General features: G+C 56.2%; 1 protein-coding gene across 1 annotated transcript; it reads left to right on the top strand.

Annotated features, from left to right (window-relative positions):
* The first annotated feature begins 275 nt into the window (after window positions 1-275).
* Window positions 276-16,646, top strand: WNT4 (Wnt family member 4). The gene is made up of 5 exons (XM_062626328.1): window positions 276-471; window positions 12,020-12,255; window positions 14,243-14,374; window positions 15,126-15,268; window positions 15,450-16,646. The coding sequence occupies exons 1-5, from the start codon at window positions 395-397 to the stop codon at window positions 15,915-15,917; spliced, it is 1,056 nt and encodes a 351-aa protein (XP_062482312.1). The 5' UTR covers window positions 276-394; the 3' UTR covers window positions 15,918-16,646.
* Window positions 16,647-17,317: the final 671 nt, after the last annotated feature.

The raw sequence follows: 17,317 nt of genomic DNA, 5'->3' as shown, positions 1-17,317 counted from the left end.
CCACCGAACCCTTGCAGCGGGCCGGGGCCGCCGCCAAACCCCCCCACCCCCCCCCGATGCCCTCCCCGCTACCGTCCCGCCTCCGGGGGTGTCCCCGACGGCCGGTCCCGCCCAGGCGGCGGCGGGGTCGGGGCGGCCCCCGGGGCTGCACCCGCCCCCGTCCCGCCCCGTCCCGCCGCTCCCTCCCGGGATTGGCCGGCCCCGCTGACAGTCGGGCTCGGCGGTCGCTGCGGGCGCATCCACCGGGCAGCGCTGCTGCCGCCGCCGCCGCCGCTGCTGTTGCTCCTCCTGCCCCGCTCCCACCTGCGGCGGCGGCTGCCCCGGCCCCGGCGGACGGACCGGGGGGGCTGCCGCCGCCGCCGGCGCGCTCGGTCTGTCCCTGCCGCCCTCCAGGATGAGCCCGGAGTATTTCCTGCGCTCCTTGCTGCTCATCATCCTCGCCACCTTCTCGGCCAACGCCAGCAACTGGCTGTGAGTAGCCGCGGGGCGAGGGGGGGAACCGCAGCCACCGCCACTTGTTGCTGCCCCGGGGCAGGTGCCGGCAGGCTCGGGCAGCTCCGTGGCGAGACGCACCACCCCCCCCCATCCCGAGGATGCTGTTCGGTGGTACCCGGTGGGGCAGCAGGCTTCCATCCCCGTCGCGCCGGTACCCGCCGTCCCGGTGGCGGTGAGGCTCGGAGCCGCATCCCCGGGCCGGTGGGCTGCAGCGATGCTCGGATACGGGATGTTCTCCAGGCTGGATAGACAGGGGCTGGTTCTCGAGTCCCCGTCCCCTTTTTATCCTCAAGTCATGAGCCTGGACCACGCCGGGGGAGGACGGAGGTCGGGGCATCGGGTCAGAGCAGGGCCTGGGGGCTGGTGAGGTGCTGCGCGAGGGCCAGCGGTGCAGGGCAGGGTTTGGCAGGGCTGACGCTGGCCCCACGGATCGGCGGTGGGAAGGGCTGCCCATACCTCGGAGCCCATTCCCGGAGGGGAGCGCAGTGGTGGGGGGCTGTGGCACGGTGACATTGGGAACCCACTGAACAAACACTGAAATCATGGGTAAGGTAAACAGGGGCGGAAATCGTTCTGGAAAATTCCTGCGTGTTTGCCAAGGCGGTGGGACTGTCTTCTGGGAGACACCCCCCCCCCCCGGGGCAGAGGGGATGGAGCATGGCAGCCCCTTCCCACCTAGCTCCGAGCGAAGGCACTGGTTCCTCCTAATTAAGCTGCTCTGGTGGGAGATGGTGCTTCGCCTGCACCCATCTGCTGGGAAATGATTAGTTCCCGGTGCATGCACCCAGCAGACCCGCTCTGGGGCTGAGAACATGGGCCACTTCCATCTCACCTCCCCGGCCTCTTGTCAGTGAGGGAACGTAATGCCAGGGGCTGCTGGCATGAGAGATCCCGAGTGGCTTGTGCCCAGGTAGGCATGGCCCCACAAGTGCATCCCCCGCACAAGGAGTCCTCTCCGTACCCAGATACAGCTCCCGACTCTCCTGCCTTTTCGATTTGCCTCGCTGGAAGCTGCAGGATGTGGGTGGGTTTTGGAGGATGCTCCCTACGCCCAGGGAAAGCGCCAGGTCAGCGGGGTTCTCCAAGTGTCCTACCCGTGGGAAAAGGTGCTCTCCCATCGGTTGCCGCCTGGGATGCGTTAGCACTTTGTCCTCCTCCCCTCCTCCTTTGCCAGATGGAGCGACTTGCATGCCACGCGTCTCCGGCAAGCGGTGGGTGGATCATAGCAGCTATATCAAGGTGGTCTTTTAAGCTGTCATGCTGCGGGTGAAGGTATATTGGGAACTGTGGGAAGTGTTTTTCCTGCAGGGAAAAGAAGCCCTGCGGGATGGTGGGAGATCCTTGGAGAGGAGCAGGCTCGGCTGCCCCAGGATTGGCATTGGGAGGGGGGGGGGGGTTCATGAGTGAGGTGGACAAGCGGATGCGCAGAGCTGGGACCCCCTGGTCCCCAGTGCTGCACGCAGCTGGGATCATGTTTGGGAAGCCGAGGTGGAGGAGTGGATCATGGCAATAGCCGGGGAGGTCTGTGTGCAGCCGTCCGTGCTGGCGAGGTGCGGGGTGGGCGCGGGGGGCTCGTTCCTGCCAACAGGGGAGGAAAAGCAGACACATCTCAGTGCAATTGAAAGGAAGGGGGTCCACTTGATTCGATGCTGCAAAAGTATCGGGATGAAAGGATCATCCCCTGCTCGGCGCTTTTTATTCTTTGCCTTTAGGATTAAGACAATTCCCATTGTTTATCTTCTCGCATCAGAAACAAAGGCTGCCGGAGGCAATAAACAGGGTTAGAAGGATCCCAGGAGTTATCAGATATTCGAGGAATGAGCGTGCCTCGTAGGTCTTCGCGAAGCCTCACGCATGTGGGCTCTGCCCTGCCCGGGCGCTGCCAACCCACACCTCACCAGCACATACTTCTGCTCATAGGTGTGTGTGCCGGGTGGCAGCCGCGGTGAAGTTTGCTTTGCCAGAAACCTGCTGGATTAGTGATTAAGCTCAGTTCTGTCTTTTCTTTCCCCCTGTTCTTTCCTAACTGCCCCCCCCAAAAAAAAAGCTGCTTCTGACCTGTCCGGACTCGCATCCCCAGCGCTGCCGAGAGACGCTGCTTGCAACACTCGAGCTGAAGGGGTCTTGTGTAAGCCTGGCTTTGTGGGGAAGGGCTTGCTCTGGCTCTGCAAGCGGTGTTCTCTGAGCTGCCCCATCCCGTGTAAAGGGAGACGGGGTGGGTGTCAGAGGGATCGCTCTGCTACCCATTGAGCTGGACGGGACTTTGCCAAATCTTTTGGCTAAACAGACCAAGCTCCTTTCTCCCTGGTTAGGAACCAACTGTGTTTCCTCAGTGTCTTGAGGTTGGGGAGTTGCTGCTTGGCTTGCTGCCGATCCAGAAAGCTGCTGTTCTCCAGCTCGGAAGGGATGCTCTGCGCCCCATTCTCGCCTTCCTCCTGCCTTTGGAGGCTCAGAGTTTCAAAGCTTTTCCTCCTGCCTCTTCAGGCATGGAATTGTAGACTTAAATAAAGGGCTGTAGTAAGTGCCTTTTACATCCGAGCTGATCGTGCATGGGAAGGTACTTCTAGCTTCTGCTTTACCTCTGGAGGAATCCAGGGACGTGTTTTATAGAGGGGAAATAGCCAAGTTACTTCCAAAGCAACCCACATTTCACAGGCTTGATTCAGCTTTTGAACCTGCGCATGCAGTGATGCAGTGGAACTAAAGCATGTCCTTTCAAAACCATCTCAGTGCTGGGGATGCTGTTAGGTAGAAGGTTTCGGCCAAAGGAACACCTCTCTGAAGCACTTGGGCTCCAGTTTTAGTAGGAAGTAAGGGGCAAGCAGTCATTTAGTTAGTTATTGAGTCATTTAGTTAGTTATTTAGTCATTTAGTTACCTGTTTTGGAGGGAGGGAAGTCCACCTGAAGAGGTGAACTAGAAAATGTGCTGTGGATGGAGGCATCCGCTAACTGCACGTGGCACTGGGGCCGCTGCAATCTGTAGCTGTTGGGGTGGTTTGAATGAGGAGAGTCAAACCCCATGCCTGGAAAGCATGGGGTACAACAGGACAGGGGTCTTTAATGAGTAGGACCCAGGTTATTGAGCTATCTGGGTATCACTGTAGCCTCTCCCTTGTTTTCTTGCAGCTAAAACTGGCTTTGGAGGATGCTTTCCATATGCACGCTGGGTAGCCCAAGACGCGGTTATGCCATTGCGGAGCAGCGTGTGCCACCAGCAGCTCCCTCTACCCCCTATTTAGAGGGGTTTAAAACCTCCGTCTGGGCTTGAGACTTGGCTTAAGGGGCCAGGAGCACAGATGGGCTTTTAAACCCCTTTAAAAAAGCTGAATTTGAGCACTCTGGGAAAGCGTGGAGACCTTGCAAGCGTCCAAACAAGCCTGGCTAAGCAGCTGCGCTCTCATAGTAACCCCTTTTGAGAGGGAGGATTTCCCTGTCCCCCCCTTTCATCTGAACACCACAAGGTGCTTTTGCAAACACGGGGCCTGATTCTCCGTGCTCGTCCCTGCCAGCTTTGCAGTGGGAATGTCGCAAGAGCAGCCCGAACGCTCATTTTGTGCTGGGTTGGGTGGTTGTGCAATGTGGAGGATTTGGGAAGAAGCATGCCTGGGTCCTACGCTTGCACCCCTCTGGTTTTAAACCAGACTTGGTTCTTTCTTTAAGGTGATCCTCGCCAGCTTCGCCTCGAGCCTGGCTGAGTTTCATCTGCACAAGATTCTTTGCATTGTCGCTGTGACCCTCCCATTTTCCACTTGGCAAGGAACCAGTCCAGCGTTTTCCCAGTGGATGCTGTCTCTGGAGGTGCTGGTTCGGTCAATGCAGCAATCTCCAGGGCAAAACTGCTTCTGCCCAACCCGATACTCTTGGGTTTTGATGCGGAAGGTGGTGCCTGCCCTGGCAGATGGGATGGTGGGTTGCACCGATTGGATGTGATGCAGAACGTCCCTTGCTTTGAGGGCTGCTGTGGGTTGGATGAGCAGCTCTCTGCTTCTGGGGTGCCCAGGGCTCCTTTGCATTGCTCCATCCTGCAGGGTCAGTGCGTGCAACCAGTGACACCCATCCCCTGAGGGTGAGGGGAGGGAGGGCGAAGCCAGCAGCCCCCATTGGAATTACATTTACTTATTCATAAGTCTTGCCACTTTGGGCAAAACCAGCTGATTTTAGCCCAGCAATGAGAACAGACTGGCTTTAAGGGCTCCACCCCACAGAGGCAAGAACCCTCTGCCTCTTGGTGCAGGACTTGCCACCAGTTTGGCTTGTCTGTGAGCACTGGTCCTGTGAGGAAGGAAGACTGGATGGCATTGGAAGGACCTGTGCTCACTGCTCCTCAGCACCAACAGGCATTTTTGCCTTTTCCTAAGGAAACAATGGAAACTACAGCCCAACTATTGCAGCAGAGCCTTATAGGTAGGATGGACAGGAGCGAGATAAAACCGCTGTGCACCCCAGGTTGTGCAGAAGAGGATCAGCTCCAAACATGAGCAACAGCAAGAAGCTGATCTCCTCCTTGCAGTGGCTCTCTATGGCTCTGTGAGTCAGAACTGGACTTTTGCATTGAAGCCAAAGCAGCGTTTATGTTACTCTCCTGGGAGCTACTGTCCGCTCTATTAATTTATCCCTGTGGATGGAGAGAAATGCATTACAGCCATTTATTTGGGCTTCCTTAAAATGATGAAATTGCTGAGCAGTCCTGGAGGTTGACAGCTTCCAAGGGCTCTCCTGTATTCCCAGCCACGCTGGCTCTTCCAATACTTGATTTTATTGCCTTAAAGCTTGAAAGTTTTCTGAATCCCCAAAAATCCCATTCATCCGAGCCTGCTGGCACGGTACAAAGCGCAGGGAACCTTGGTTGGCTCCAGCCCCATGCCTGTGGGTGACCCCCAGCAGCATCCCCACAGGATGCTGCCGCAGTGAAGGTGCTGTGCAGGATCCATCTTGCTCTGCAGAACTGGAGCCAGCATTGTGCTCTCATGAAATCACTTGGGGTTAAAAATGAATTGAGTCTCTGGAGAGCAGCCTGGGGTCTGTTGCAAGTTGGGTGAGATCAAACTAACCCTGCAGAAGGCTCCTCTCACCACACATTTGCAGGTTCTGATCAAAACTATAAACTCATCGGATTTTCTCCAAGCAGGTCTAGCCTGAAGCACTGCAGAAGGGGAATTCCCACAGTTCAGCCCAATGGCTTGTGCTTGTCTCCTCTTGTCACAAGGCGCTGCTCTTGTTCTCAAGCTCAGGAGTACCTTCTATTGACTTACAAAGGGAGATGCAGTAAAGGGTATTTCCTACACATAGAGTCACGGAATGGTTTGGGTTGGAAAGGACCTTAAGATCATCCAGTTCCAACCCCCTGCCATGGGCAGGGACACCTCACACTAAACCATCTCACCCAAGGCTCTGTCCAACCTGACCTTGAACACCACCAGGGATGGAGCATTCACGACCTCCCTGGGCAACCCATTCCAGTGCCTCAGCACCCTCACAGTAAAGAGCTTCTTCCTTATCTCCAACCTGAACTTCCCCTGTTTCAGTCTGAACCCATCACCCTTGTCCTGTCACTACAGTCCCTGATGAAGAGCCCCTCTCCAGCATCCTTGTAGCCCCCTTCAGGTATTGGAAGGCTTCTTCCAAAGCAGATTTCCAATGTGGATGCTTCTCTCAGGATCTTCCCCACCACAAAGTGGAGATGTTGCCCTGGATGCTCATAAAGCCAAGAAGTAGCACTGGCCTGGGATCAGTGGCCAGGCCATCTCACTGTCCCCATAGACTTGTGATGGTGGGAGGCAGGCCACAACCAGTAGCTGGTGCATGTGTAGATGTGTGTTTGCTGGGTGCAGATGGTGTTAGGTACAGGGTATAAGGTGTGGGGTCAGGATACGAGCTCAGGCAGTGGAGCTGCACACACAGGGCTGTAGGCAGGTAATGATGAGCACGGTATTGCCTCCTCCTGGGAGACTGCTTTGGCAGTTAGAGGTGAAGGTTAGGGTGTGAAATGCATGGTATCAGCCAAGAGGTGAGACGTGCAGTAACAGTGACAGGTAGGACTGAGCCAGAGGGATGCTTTCCTTCCAGGGAAGAAACCAGACAGGCTCTCAGGTGATGACTTTGTAAATGATGTTTTACACTAAGAAGGGATGGAAGGGCAGGATATCTATGCCCAGGAGGGGTTGCCTGGTCTCTGGGAGGGACATGTCCTGCTGCAGAGCGAGCCACTGGATAAGGGTGAGCTTGCAGGTCGCAGATCTCCACAGATCCTGACAGGAACATGCCCAAGTTGGCAGAGCTGCTGAGCCACGCCAAGAATGGGGCTGGTTCCTACAACCCTAGCCTTGTTGGCATAGGAGAGTGGTGCTAAGCCCAGTGCAGGACACCATGAGAAAGCACAGGGGCTCTCCTAGAGCATCCTTTGACCTGACAACCCTGGGACATTTCTCCATGCCTTCTCTCTGCTTGGAAGGGGAAAGCAACAAGGAAAAGATGATCCCCTTTGCCATAGCTGCAGGATGGCTTCTTGCAGTGCCTGATCTGCATCTCTCTGCATGCGCCTCTCTGTCTTGATGCACTTTTGGTTCTTCCATCCTAAACAAGCCTGTCTGCTTCCTCAGAAGAAACCTGTCTGCACAAGGCAATCCCAATCCCAAGTGTAACCCTGGGTCACTGGCTGGCCATGCACCCATTCACAAGAGGCACAGAGATGCACTGCTGATCCAGGCTGAGTTTGCTCCTCCATGAGCAGAGAGGATGTTTGCAGAGGCTGCCTCTCAGAGCAGAGCTGAGGCATCTTTGCAGTGTAAGACTTGGACAAGCCTTTTGTGGCCTTGGCCAGGCAGGTGTCCCAAGTAGGGTGAGGGTTTGTGGAACAAGGTGAAGCTTCTGAGCTCATCCAACTTCTTAGCATCAATAAGTGATTCACCAGTGATGCCAGTGGCCTGGGTCTGACTTAAGGAAAACGTTCCCAACATGAGACAAGAGTTCTCACATTTGAAACTCATTTTCTTACATAAAAGAAACACTGGAGATTTCTGCTGCATCTTCCCTGACCTGCCTCTATTGAGAATTTGTCCATGACTCAAATTCCCACACCTTCCCACGGCAGGGAATCTCCTCCCCTCTCCTTCTGCCTCTATCTGCCAACTGCTGTGACTTTTCCAACATCTCCTTGTCATTCCATCAGTTATTCTTCCTCCTGAAATTATTAGCGTCGTTTTTAGGTAGGGCTTCCCCCCAGCCTATTCAAAGCTCCCTGGATATGAGGTTTCCTTATTTGCCATCTTGCAGGGTGGATCAACTGTGGCTGCTTAAATTCTATGGTTTCAATCTTTGTCTATATACTGTGGATGGGGGGGAAAGGGAAGGGCTTCCCATCAGTTTTGTATTAAATCAATAACTTCTATTGAAAGGGAGCTTGCTCTGCAAGTGACCTGTTTGGATTTAAAGGCAGGAGAAAAGAAACATAAATGAGTGATGAAGCAAGGGGACAAAACTTGAACAAACAGCTTGGGGAACAGCTCACCTCTTGAAATATTCTTTGCCAAATCTTGGAAAGGGGATAAAATGTGCCATTATCTGCAGGGATCTGTCCACAAGCAGGGCTGTTCTGGGGCTGCATGCGAGGCTTGTGGCATACACTAGAGCCCTGCACAGCTCTGCATAACAATCGAGATGTGATATGTCTCTGGCTGGAGATCTGCATTGAGACCTTGTAAAGGGCAGGGACTGCTGGGCTCCCTCCTGTTGTGCCTGTTTTGCTGTGTCTGCAGGTAGACAAAGGCTTTGTCTGTGGTCTCTACCACCTCAGTCCAGGAAAACGAAGTTTGGAGCAAGGTCCGTGATAAGGACCAGGCGAAGTGCTAGAGCCAGGTTTCCATGGTGACCGTGGGATGCTGCGGGTGGGTTTGGTACCTTGCCTGGGCTCTGCAGCCCTGAGAAACACTCTGAGTTGTGGGGTGGAAGCATCTCTGAGTGCTGGTGAGGGCAGAGAATGTTTCCCAGCTTCTGTCTCACCGTTCAGCTGCCCTAGAAAGGGGAAAAGGGGTGAGATGTTCCTGCCTGGTGTCCTGGATATGGTGTGGAGAGATGCCCTGTGAAAGCCTCAGAGCTGAGGTCCTTCAGTTAAGGTCCTTCCTTACATCCTTGACTCAACCTCTTGATGCTTCCTGGGCCAGGGACCAAGATGGGAGGCTCCTCCCCTGCCCCAAAAATGTGTGCTTGGGAAGCAGTGATGGTACTCATGGGATGTAGGGGACTGGTAGTAAGCTGGGAGTGTGATGAGGCCATGGCATTTTAGGCACATGGAGCCCTGCTCGCCTCCGAGAAGTGACTGTGCAAAAGTGGCTCCTCCATCCCCAAGGAAGGGCAGACACACAAGGGCTGAGGGGGAATGATGGCATACAGAGGACCTGTCATGGGGGACAGAGGCCAGAGCACTGTTCTGGATAGCTTCATCTTATTTGCCTGCCTTACAAAACAAATTACCAGACCTGTTTTTGGAGATCTGTACCTATCTTTGAAGCATCCTTGGCCTTCATTTTATCATCCCAAACAGCATTAAATTCTTGCTGGGGAGGCATCTTATCAGGTATATCTACTTGGAAAGGCTTGAAAGGCTCTTGTCATGCTTTTCTTCATGTGTGCTTTGAATTTATAGCTCCCCATCGCCTGGAGAATCCTAGTGAGCTGGGAAGTATATTAGAGAAGGAGATGATGGCCCCTTCCCTAGCAGAGCTGATATAAATGTGGCTGTTACACCTGCGGCACAGCTCTCTCCTGCCAAGGTGCCTGCAGTCAGAGCAGGCACTGATTCATCGGCAGGACCAGCCCTGCTGCTTTGCAGGAGCTGGTTCCCTGGTACAATAAATCCTGCTTCAGTTGCAGGAGGTGGGGTAAGCCAGATCAGCACAAAGGGTTGGTACTGGAGGCAGAATCGGGTTCTCTTGGCTTCCAGGCTCAAAGCTGATCGGCTGATCCAGTGTCTTGGGATGAATCTGACTGCTCTGCCGTGTGCCAGCTTCCCCATGCTCACACTGAAAGGATGGCTTGACCTGGGAGGGGATGGAGCTGTCTCAGTCCGGATTTGCCTAGCATCAAACCATCCTCCCAAGGGTCAGCCAAGAGCAGCAAGATGCAGGAACAGCAGTTGTTGTGCTTCATGTCCAGGACAGCACTGCAGGGACAGGGACACTGCGTGGTGTGGGGGCAAGCAGAATCATAGGATCCCAGCCTGGTTTGTGTTGGGAGAGACCTTAAAGCTCATCCAGGTCCAACCCCTGCCATGGACAGGGACCCCTTCCACTAGAGCAGCTTGCTCCAAGCCCCTGTGTCCAACCTGCCCTTGAACACTGCCAGGGATGGGGCAGCCACAGCTTCTCTGGGCACCCTGTTCCAGCGCCTCAGCACCCTCCCAGGGAAGAGCTTCTGCCTAAGAGCTCATCTCAGTCTCCCCTCGGGCAGGTTAAAGCCCTTCCCCTTGGCCTATCACTACATGTCCTTGGAAGGTGACAGCCCTGCGTTGGCCACGGTGGGGTTTCCAAGCCAGCCGTGTGCATCACGGAGCTGCGCAGCCGGTCCTCTGCAGACAGGGCTGTGCCCTCGGAGGAGCAGCAAGCTTGGGCAGAGATGCTTAGCTGGTATAAAGGCTAGGAAAGAACTTGGCTCTGAAAGCACGGCAGCCTGCCACTTCCCGCTGTCCGAGAGGCATTGCATCAAGCGATCTCCACGCACAAGGAAAGCTGAATGCTTTTGACAGCTCGCCATGCAGACTCCCCACGGACACTGCAAGCCAAGCCGGCTTTCTCACCGTCTCCCACGGTCCCCCAGTTGTAAGCGTGAAACCAAACTTGGTGAATAATTCTGCTGATGCACAGAAGAGAAAATCCTGTTCTCTCCTCCTGGGGCGGGCTGGCAGGGCTAATGGGAGGAAGAGGCTGTGACAACTTGATTTTGTGGCTGGAGTCAGCAGATCCGGCTCCTGGGACACATGGGAAGAGGCAGGGAGCAGGAGCCACTTTTGCACAGTCACTTCTCGGAGGCGAGCAGGGCTTCAAAGGCAGGATCCTGAGCAGGATGTCGCAACTTGGGAGGAGGAGGAGGAAAAAAAAAAAACAAAAAAAAAGAAAAACCAAGCAAACAAAAAAACCCACAAGCTCTCGTAGGGCTGGGAAATGCAGAGTCAAGGAGTGAGGTTTCCAAAAAGCCTTCGCTCAGTACTCGCATCTCTTGGTGCAGCAACGGGAGCCGACGCTGGTTAAAGCTCGGTGTGGTCAGCGGGTGCAAGCGTGAGTTTTTGCCTGCCCCATGAAGGGGACCTCCCTTCTCCATGGCAGGAGAAAGTCGCTCAAAGTGGGTGCCAGCAGCCACGGGAAGGAGGGACTCTCAGCTACGCACGTGCTGGCACGGGCACAGAGAGTTGTAGAGGGCCTTGGGCTGCCCAACAGCCTGGCTGAGCCAGTGGATAAGCTGACTGAGTCTATCCTAAGCTCCCTCTGGGATCCAGAGGCTGGGGCAGAAGGATGGACCTGGGAAACGGGCAAGCATGGGCACACGCAGAGGGCAGTGGGTTGGGTGATTGCAATGTGCCACAGGGACCATCGTGCCCATGAGCTCGGTGAGGAGGTGCCAAGAGCTTGCAAGACGCGTGCCCCAAAAGGATGAGGTCCCTCATGCCCCTAATGCTGACACCGAGGAGCAGCTCTGTGCCAACTTCTGCTGAGGATGGGGCTATGGGGAGCAGAGCATGTGGTCACCTCCACACAGGGCCAGTCTTTTCCAGGTCCACAAAGACCTCACGGTCCCATCCACAAGCTGGGCTGGTGGAGGAGGTGCCCAGCGTGTGCAGTTTTGCCTATGGCAGGCTCCTGATTCTGTCCTCCCTGCTTCAAGCCCTGTTCGAATTCCAAGTGATGGGAAACCTGGCAGCTCCCAGAGGCCATCCTTGCCTGCTGGGGGGTTGGGGGAGCTAAAAGCAGGCTCCAGGAGGGAAGTGGTTTGGAGGGCGATGCTCGTCGGTGATGAGCACACACCACGCTGCGGGAGCAGTGTGGCAGCTGGAGCTGGCAGCCGAGCACCCGTCTTGCTTGTTTTGGCTGACTTCAGAGACCTCTGGCTTTTCCTAGTAGCACTTGGATGTGCCGGTACTCAGGAGACCTGACCGGGCACATTCAGACAACGCCGAAAATATCTTCCTTGCAGGCAATAGAGGCAAAGGGGAGCCAGCAGCTGAGAGACAGGGGACCAGGCTGCAGAGGGATGGTTGTTTTCCTTGGGCTTGCTCTCTGCCAGCCAAAAATGCATCGTGTGGAGCTGCAGGAGTGGTAGGTTTAAGACGGACACCAGGTCTCAGCTATGGAGGGGGTGAGAGGTTAGGACCCCTTTTTGCAGTGCAGGGTATCCCAGATCATAGAATCACAGAATGGAAAGGACCTTAAGATTCCAACCCCTCGCCATAGGCAGGGACACCTCACACTAGACCGTGTCACCCAAGGCCTTCATCTCCCAACCCTTTCCTCCTAACCAGTCACGCTGTCGCGGCAGGTACCTGGCGAAGCTGTCTTCGGTGGGGAGCATCTCCGAGGAGGAGACCTGCGAGAAGCTGAAGGGCTTGATCCAGCGCCAGGTACAGATGTGCAAGAGGAACCTGGAGGTGATGGACTCGGTGCGGCGCGGAGCCCAGCTGGCCATCGAGGAGTGCCAGTACCAGTTCCGCAACCGCCGCTGGAACTGCTCCACACTGGATACCCTGCCTGTCTTTGGCAAGGTGGTAACGCAAGGTGAGCCAGAGGACACGTGCCTGGGGCGATGCTGCATGGCAGCAATGGCTACAGCAGCGGTCCGGAGGGATGCAGGAGGGTTTTCCTTGCATGCTGCTGAGCCAGAAGAGAGGTAGAGTAGGGAATGCGGCAGTGCTGGATTGTGGGGCTGATGGCTCTTCCCTGGGTATTTCAGCAGGGCTCTTTTTGCTGTGCTGGGGACAGCAAATCCGGGCCCTTGCAGTTCTTCTGCTGCTGGGTGCTTCTCTCCTGAACCTTTTCCACACCAGCGGGTACCCACGGCATGAAGGGGCCAGCACAGGGCATCCACAGAGCCTGGACCTCTTACACGGACGTGCCAAGTTCAAGTCTCCCTGCAGTCTCACCTCTTCCCCCCGAGCCCAGGAGCTTTGCTCTGCAGAGCAATGGCTGCATTTATTTTGCCTCTTCCCCTGGCAGCGCTGAAGCAATGATGAGGGCCAGACCAGAGCCAAGCATCCCAAGGTTTCACCTTGGGAGGACAGCCCTCTGCCACCCGAGGCGAGTAAAACACAAGGTGGCTGGACCCTCTGAGGGCAGCAGCATCATCACCCACCACCACCCACCACCCATTGCCAGCCTTCAGGGGAGTTTGTGCCCAGGGCAGCCCCCAGCCCCTCTATTCCCAACTGCTGTCCCAGTGGCACAGGGCTGCGATTGACCCACCAAGCACCCAGAGCATCAGGGTGAGGATGTGGAGGGCACAAAAGCGGCCCTTGCCTCCCTTTGGGTGCCATCTCTGGTACACCCATCACAGCACCCTTAGGCCAAAGCCTCCCCCCAGCTCCTTGTTTGACTTCCCTCCCCTCAACGCAGGGGTGAAGATCTCTTCTTGTGAAGGTTCAGGGACTGGAAATACCAGAAATACCAGAAACTAAAAGTCGCCTCTTTTTTAGGCAGCCGCAGCACAAACCGACCAACACGATCCTACTATTAACCTCGATTAACTTGGAGGCGGCTCAGTCCCCCCACAGCCACTGCCACCAGAGTACAGCTCGGCCACCGAAGTCTGGGCTGCGACCACCAAAGTAGTTGCCCTCTGTCCAACCAGCAAGCCAGGGTGATGTCTGCTGGCAAGACATCCCCTCCTCTGCCCCAAGCATGGGACTACCCCAAAAGCCAACCCTCCTTCCTTGGAGATGGAGGGGCTGTGTCCTCAACCGGCCTCGGAGGATGGTAGGGATTTGGGTGTTGCAAGAGCTGATCCATGGTTATGCTCAGGGATGTCCCCTGGCTTCCCAGACAAGCTGCTCTTAACCGTGGGGCACCACATAGGTAGATGCAAAAGCTGGGCAGGGGTTGCACCCTGGGGACCGGTGCGGTTCTGCACTGCTGTGCAGTGTGGGGTTGTGCAGGGTGGTTTGGGAGGCGCTGGGTGCTCCAGGAGCCTGTGTGAGAGGATGGCAAAGATCTGCAGCTGCGATGTTCCTGGAGGCGGAAAGCAGCCAAGTATTGTGGATGCAGGAGGGATTTCATGGTAGAAGTGCCCTGCAAGCATCAGGCAAGATGGTCTCTCCATATAAGCTCTGGAGAGATCTCGCCCTGGTGGAAATAGAACCTTTGCATCTCTCTCATTCCCAGGTTACGATTTGCCCGTCTCATTCTTGTTTTCAAGCTTGTGGGCAGCTCCCGGCTCCTTCACTATTGCAAAGCAGAGCTCTCATGGCTGCAAATGATGTCTCAGGGCTGAGGTGACTGTGCTGAGACTGGTCCAGGCTTGGCACTAAGCAAACAGCATCCCTGCGAGTGGGAAGGAGGAGTGTCCCGCACGGGGTACCCCACCTTGGGAGGAAGAGATGGAGCAAAAGGCTTCACTTGATAGCATGATGTGCAACACCAGTGCTGGGAGGGAAGAGGAGCAGAGGCACAGAGGAACCTTTGGCCACGGGGCTGCGCACCCCAAGAGGAGCCCTTTTTGCATGCCTTGGACTTGCTGCCCTGTTTCCCACCGTGGTTTTGTGCCTTGCAGGGACACGGGAGGCAGCGTTCGTCTATGCCATCTCTTCGGCAGGGGTGGCCTTCGCAGTGACCCGCGCCTGCAGCAGCGGCGAGCTGGACAAGTGTGGATGTGACCGCACGGTGCAGGGGGGCAGCCCGCAGGGTAAGTGAGCAACGGGGGGCAGCTGAGCTGGGGTGCGGAGTAGCCAAGCATGGAAATGCCAAGCCCTGGAGCAGCCAGACAGGAGGAGAATGTAAAACACATGGAGAAGAGAAGGACCTGGGGCTGAGAGAGCTGGGCTGGGGCAGCCTGGAGAAGAGAAGGCTCCTGAAGGGGAGACCTGAGAGCAGCTCCAGTGCCTGAAGGGGCTGCAGGAAAGCTGGAGAGGGGCTTGGGACAAGGGATGGAGGGACAGGCCAAGGGGAATGGCTTTAACCTGCCCGAGGGGAGACTGAGATGAGCTCTTAGGCAGAAGCTCTTCCCTGTGAGGGTGCTGAGGCACTGGCACAGGGTGCCCAGAGAAGCTGTGGCTGCCCCATCCCTGGCAGTGTTCAAGGCCAGGTTGGACACAGGGGCTTGGAGCAAGCTGCTCTAGTGGAAGGGGTCCCTGCCCGTGGCAGGGGTTGGAGCTGGATGAGCTTTAAGGTCCCTTCCAACCATTCTATGAGTCTATGAAGCTCCTGTTAGTCCAAGTGAGTTAATCAAAAACGCACTTGGGAGCATGGCCCATGGGGCAGAGGAAGCATTTTGTTTGTGTGTCCCCTGGGGCCACATTCCTCATCTTCCCCAATACCCTTGGGCAGCCCAGCTTTGTGGGTAGCAAGGCAGAAGAGGGGCAGGTCAGCTGTGTTTTCGGAAGAGCGAGGCTAGAGGGGGCTGGCTGTATCCATCTCATCCATGCTCTCTGCCTTAGGCTTCCAGTGGTCGGGCTGCTCTGATAACATCGCCTACGGCGTGGCCTTCTCACAGTCCTTCGTCGACGTCCGCGAGAGGAGCAAAGGGGCCTCTTCCAACAGAGCCTTGATGAACCTGCACAACAACGAGGCAGGCAGGAAGGTAATGGCCAGGAGGGAACCTGGGCAGCCAGTGCAGCTCTGCAGCCACCATTTTGGCTTCCTTTAACCCCATCATCTCACGCGCATCAGCATCACACTCCACATACCCCTTCCGGACCCTGCGCGCCGTGCCCTTCTTGCTGTGTCCCATCCCCTCTCGCTTCTTGTGCCTTGTGCTGCAGGCGATCCTGAACAACATGCGGGTGGAGTGCAAGTGCCACGGCGTGTCCGGCTCCTGCGAGTTCAAGACGTGCTGGAAAGCCATGCCCCCCTTCCGCAAAGTGGGCAACGTCCTGAAGGAGAAATTCGACGGTGCCACGGAGGTCGAGCAGAGCGAGATCGGATCCACCAAAGTGCTGGTGCCCAAAAACTCCCAGTTCAAGCCGCACACGGACGAGGACCTCGTCTACCTGGACTCCAGTCCCGACTTCTGTGACCACGACCTCAAGAACGGCGTGCTGGGTACCAGCGGCCGGCAGTGCAACAAGACCTCCAAGGCGATCGATGGCTGCGAGCTGATGTGCTGCGGCCGGGGCTTTCATACGGACGAGGTGGAGGTTGTGGAAAGGTGCAGCTGCAAATTCCACTGGTGCTGCTCCGTCAAGTGCAAACCCTGCCATCGGGTGGTGGAAATCCATACGTGCCGGTGATGCACGGCGGGGAGCGCCCTGCTTCTCCCTTGCCCCACGGCCAGGACTGAGGAAGGAACCCAGACGCTGCAGGGAGAGCGCAGCTCTTCACAGAGACAGAGCCCCAGAGGAAAACAGATTTTAAAGGAAAAAAAATATTTAAAGTTTCAAAAAAACTGAGCATTCTTGGCTTCTTTTTGATGATGTTCTGTTCGCTTGCTTTAGTCATTGCTGAAGCCAGAGCCCCTTGGTGCCCTGCGCCAGCAGGGATGCATCTGCGCTCAGTGGCTGGCTGGGGACCTGCGTGATGCTGCTCTCATCAGACGTGCTCCTGCTGACTCGGGAGCGCTGCAGACAGGAGGTGTTTAAGCCGGGGCTGGCGTTGGGTGCTCGGGTATCTTCTGCTGCAGTTGTTTTTGTGTCTTTAAGCAACCCAGGGCGCTGCTGGCCTTGGCTGAGCCTGGGGAGGGGATGGAGCTCAGCCAGCGCCTGCAGCCCTGCATAGGATGAGCAGATGGTGACAGGGTGGCACTGTCCCCAGGAGGCAAAGCTCAGTGCAGGGTGATCCCCATGAAGGGGATGCAGGGCATTCCTGCATCCCCCTGTTGCAGGATGCTCCATGGCCTGCTGGGCGTTGGATGGATTTGGAGCAGCTCCAGTGGTCGCTCTGATTTACAGTGACCTCAGCAGCTGCCCAGGGCGATCGGAGGACGCAGTGTTCCCACCATGCTCTCCTTCCCCTTGCAAGCCCCTTTCTCCTCTCACTTCTCAGCATCTTGTTCAGCTGGAGACTGCGAAGAGGATGCAGAGAGGCCATAAAATCATAGAAACAACCAGGCTGGAAAAGATCTTTAAGCTCATCCAGTCCAATCGTTGCCCCAGCACAGCCAAGGCCACCACTAACCCATGGCACTGAGGGCCTTGTCTACATGGTTTGTGAACACTTCCATGGACAGTGATCCACCATCCATGGGAAGCATGTTCCAATCCCTGACCACCCTTCTGGGGAAGAAATTCTTCCTAACGTGCAATCCAGTGACTCTTATTGGAGCTGGGAGCCGATGGGAGGAAATCCCAGGGGATTTCTTTGCCTCTGTCCCATAATTGCTCCCACCAGCATCCCACACCCAGGTCTCCCCTTCCGGCTCCACATGCCTGTTATCCACACCTGGTGAGGGCTCTGGGAATGGTTCCCATCCTGTTGGCTGCTGAGGAAAGCAAAAGCATGAAGTGGAGCAGTTGTTTGGGGTGAGGGAAAGATGCTGCTGGGGGGGAAATGCAACACTCGTGCTCTGCCAACACCTCTGCCTTGCCCTCGGGAAGCACGAGAGGGCTGAGCAGGAGGGATGCTCCTGTGTGTGCCCGGACCGCTGGGATTCAGTGCAGCAGGGCCCCATCTGCCCCGTCCCGCTCCCACAGGC

Source organism: Pezoporus occidentalis, unplaced genomic scaffold (assembly GCF_034315485.1).
Source record: "Pezoporus occidentalis ecotype Australia unplaced genomic scaffold, CSIRO_AGI_Poc_V1 ctg290, whole genome shotgun sequence".
NCBI classification, from domain to species: Eukaryota; Metazoa; Chordata; class Aves; order Psittaciformes; family Psittacidae; genus Pezoporus; species Pezoporus occidentalis.
This window is presented reverse-complemented; position numbering and strand designations above follow the sequence as displayed.

What these genes read in the sequence shown, in the direction of transcription:
- WNT4 (XM_062626328.1), top strand. Translation starts at nt 395, where the DNA reads ATGAGCCCGGAGTATTTCCTGCGCTCCTTGCTGCTCATCATCCTCGCC. An exon ending in GCCAACGCCAGCAACTGGCT is followed by an intron (nt 472 to 12,019) that starts GTGAGTAGCCGC and finishes CTGTCGCGGCAG; the next exon opens with GTACCTGGCGAAGCTGTCTT. An exon ending in ACAACGAGGCAGGCAGGAAG is followed by an intron (nt 15,269 to 15,449) that starts GTAATGGCCAGG and finishes CTTGTGCTGCAG; the next exon opens with GCGATCCTGAACAACATGCG.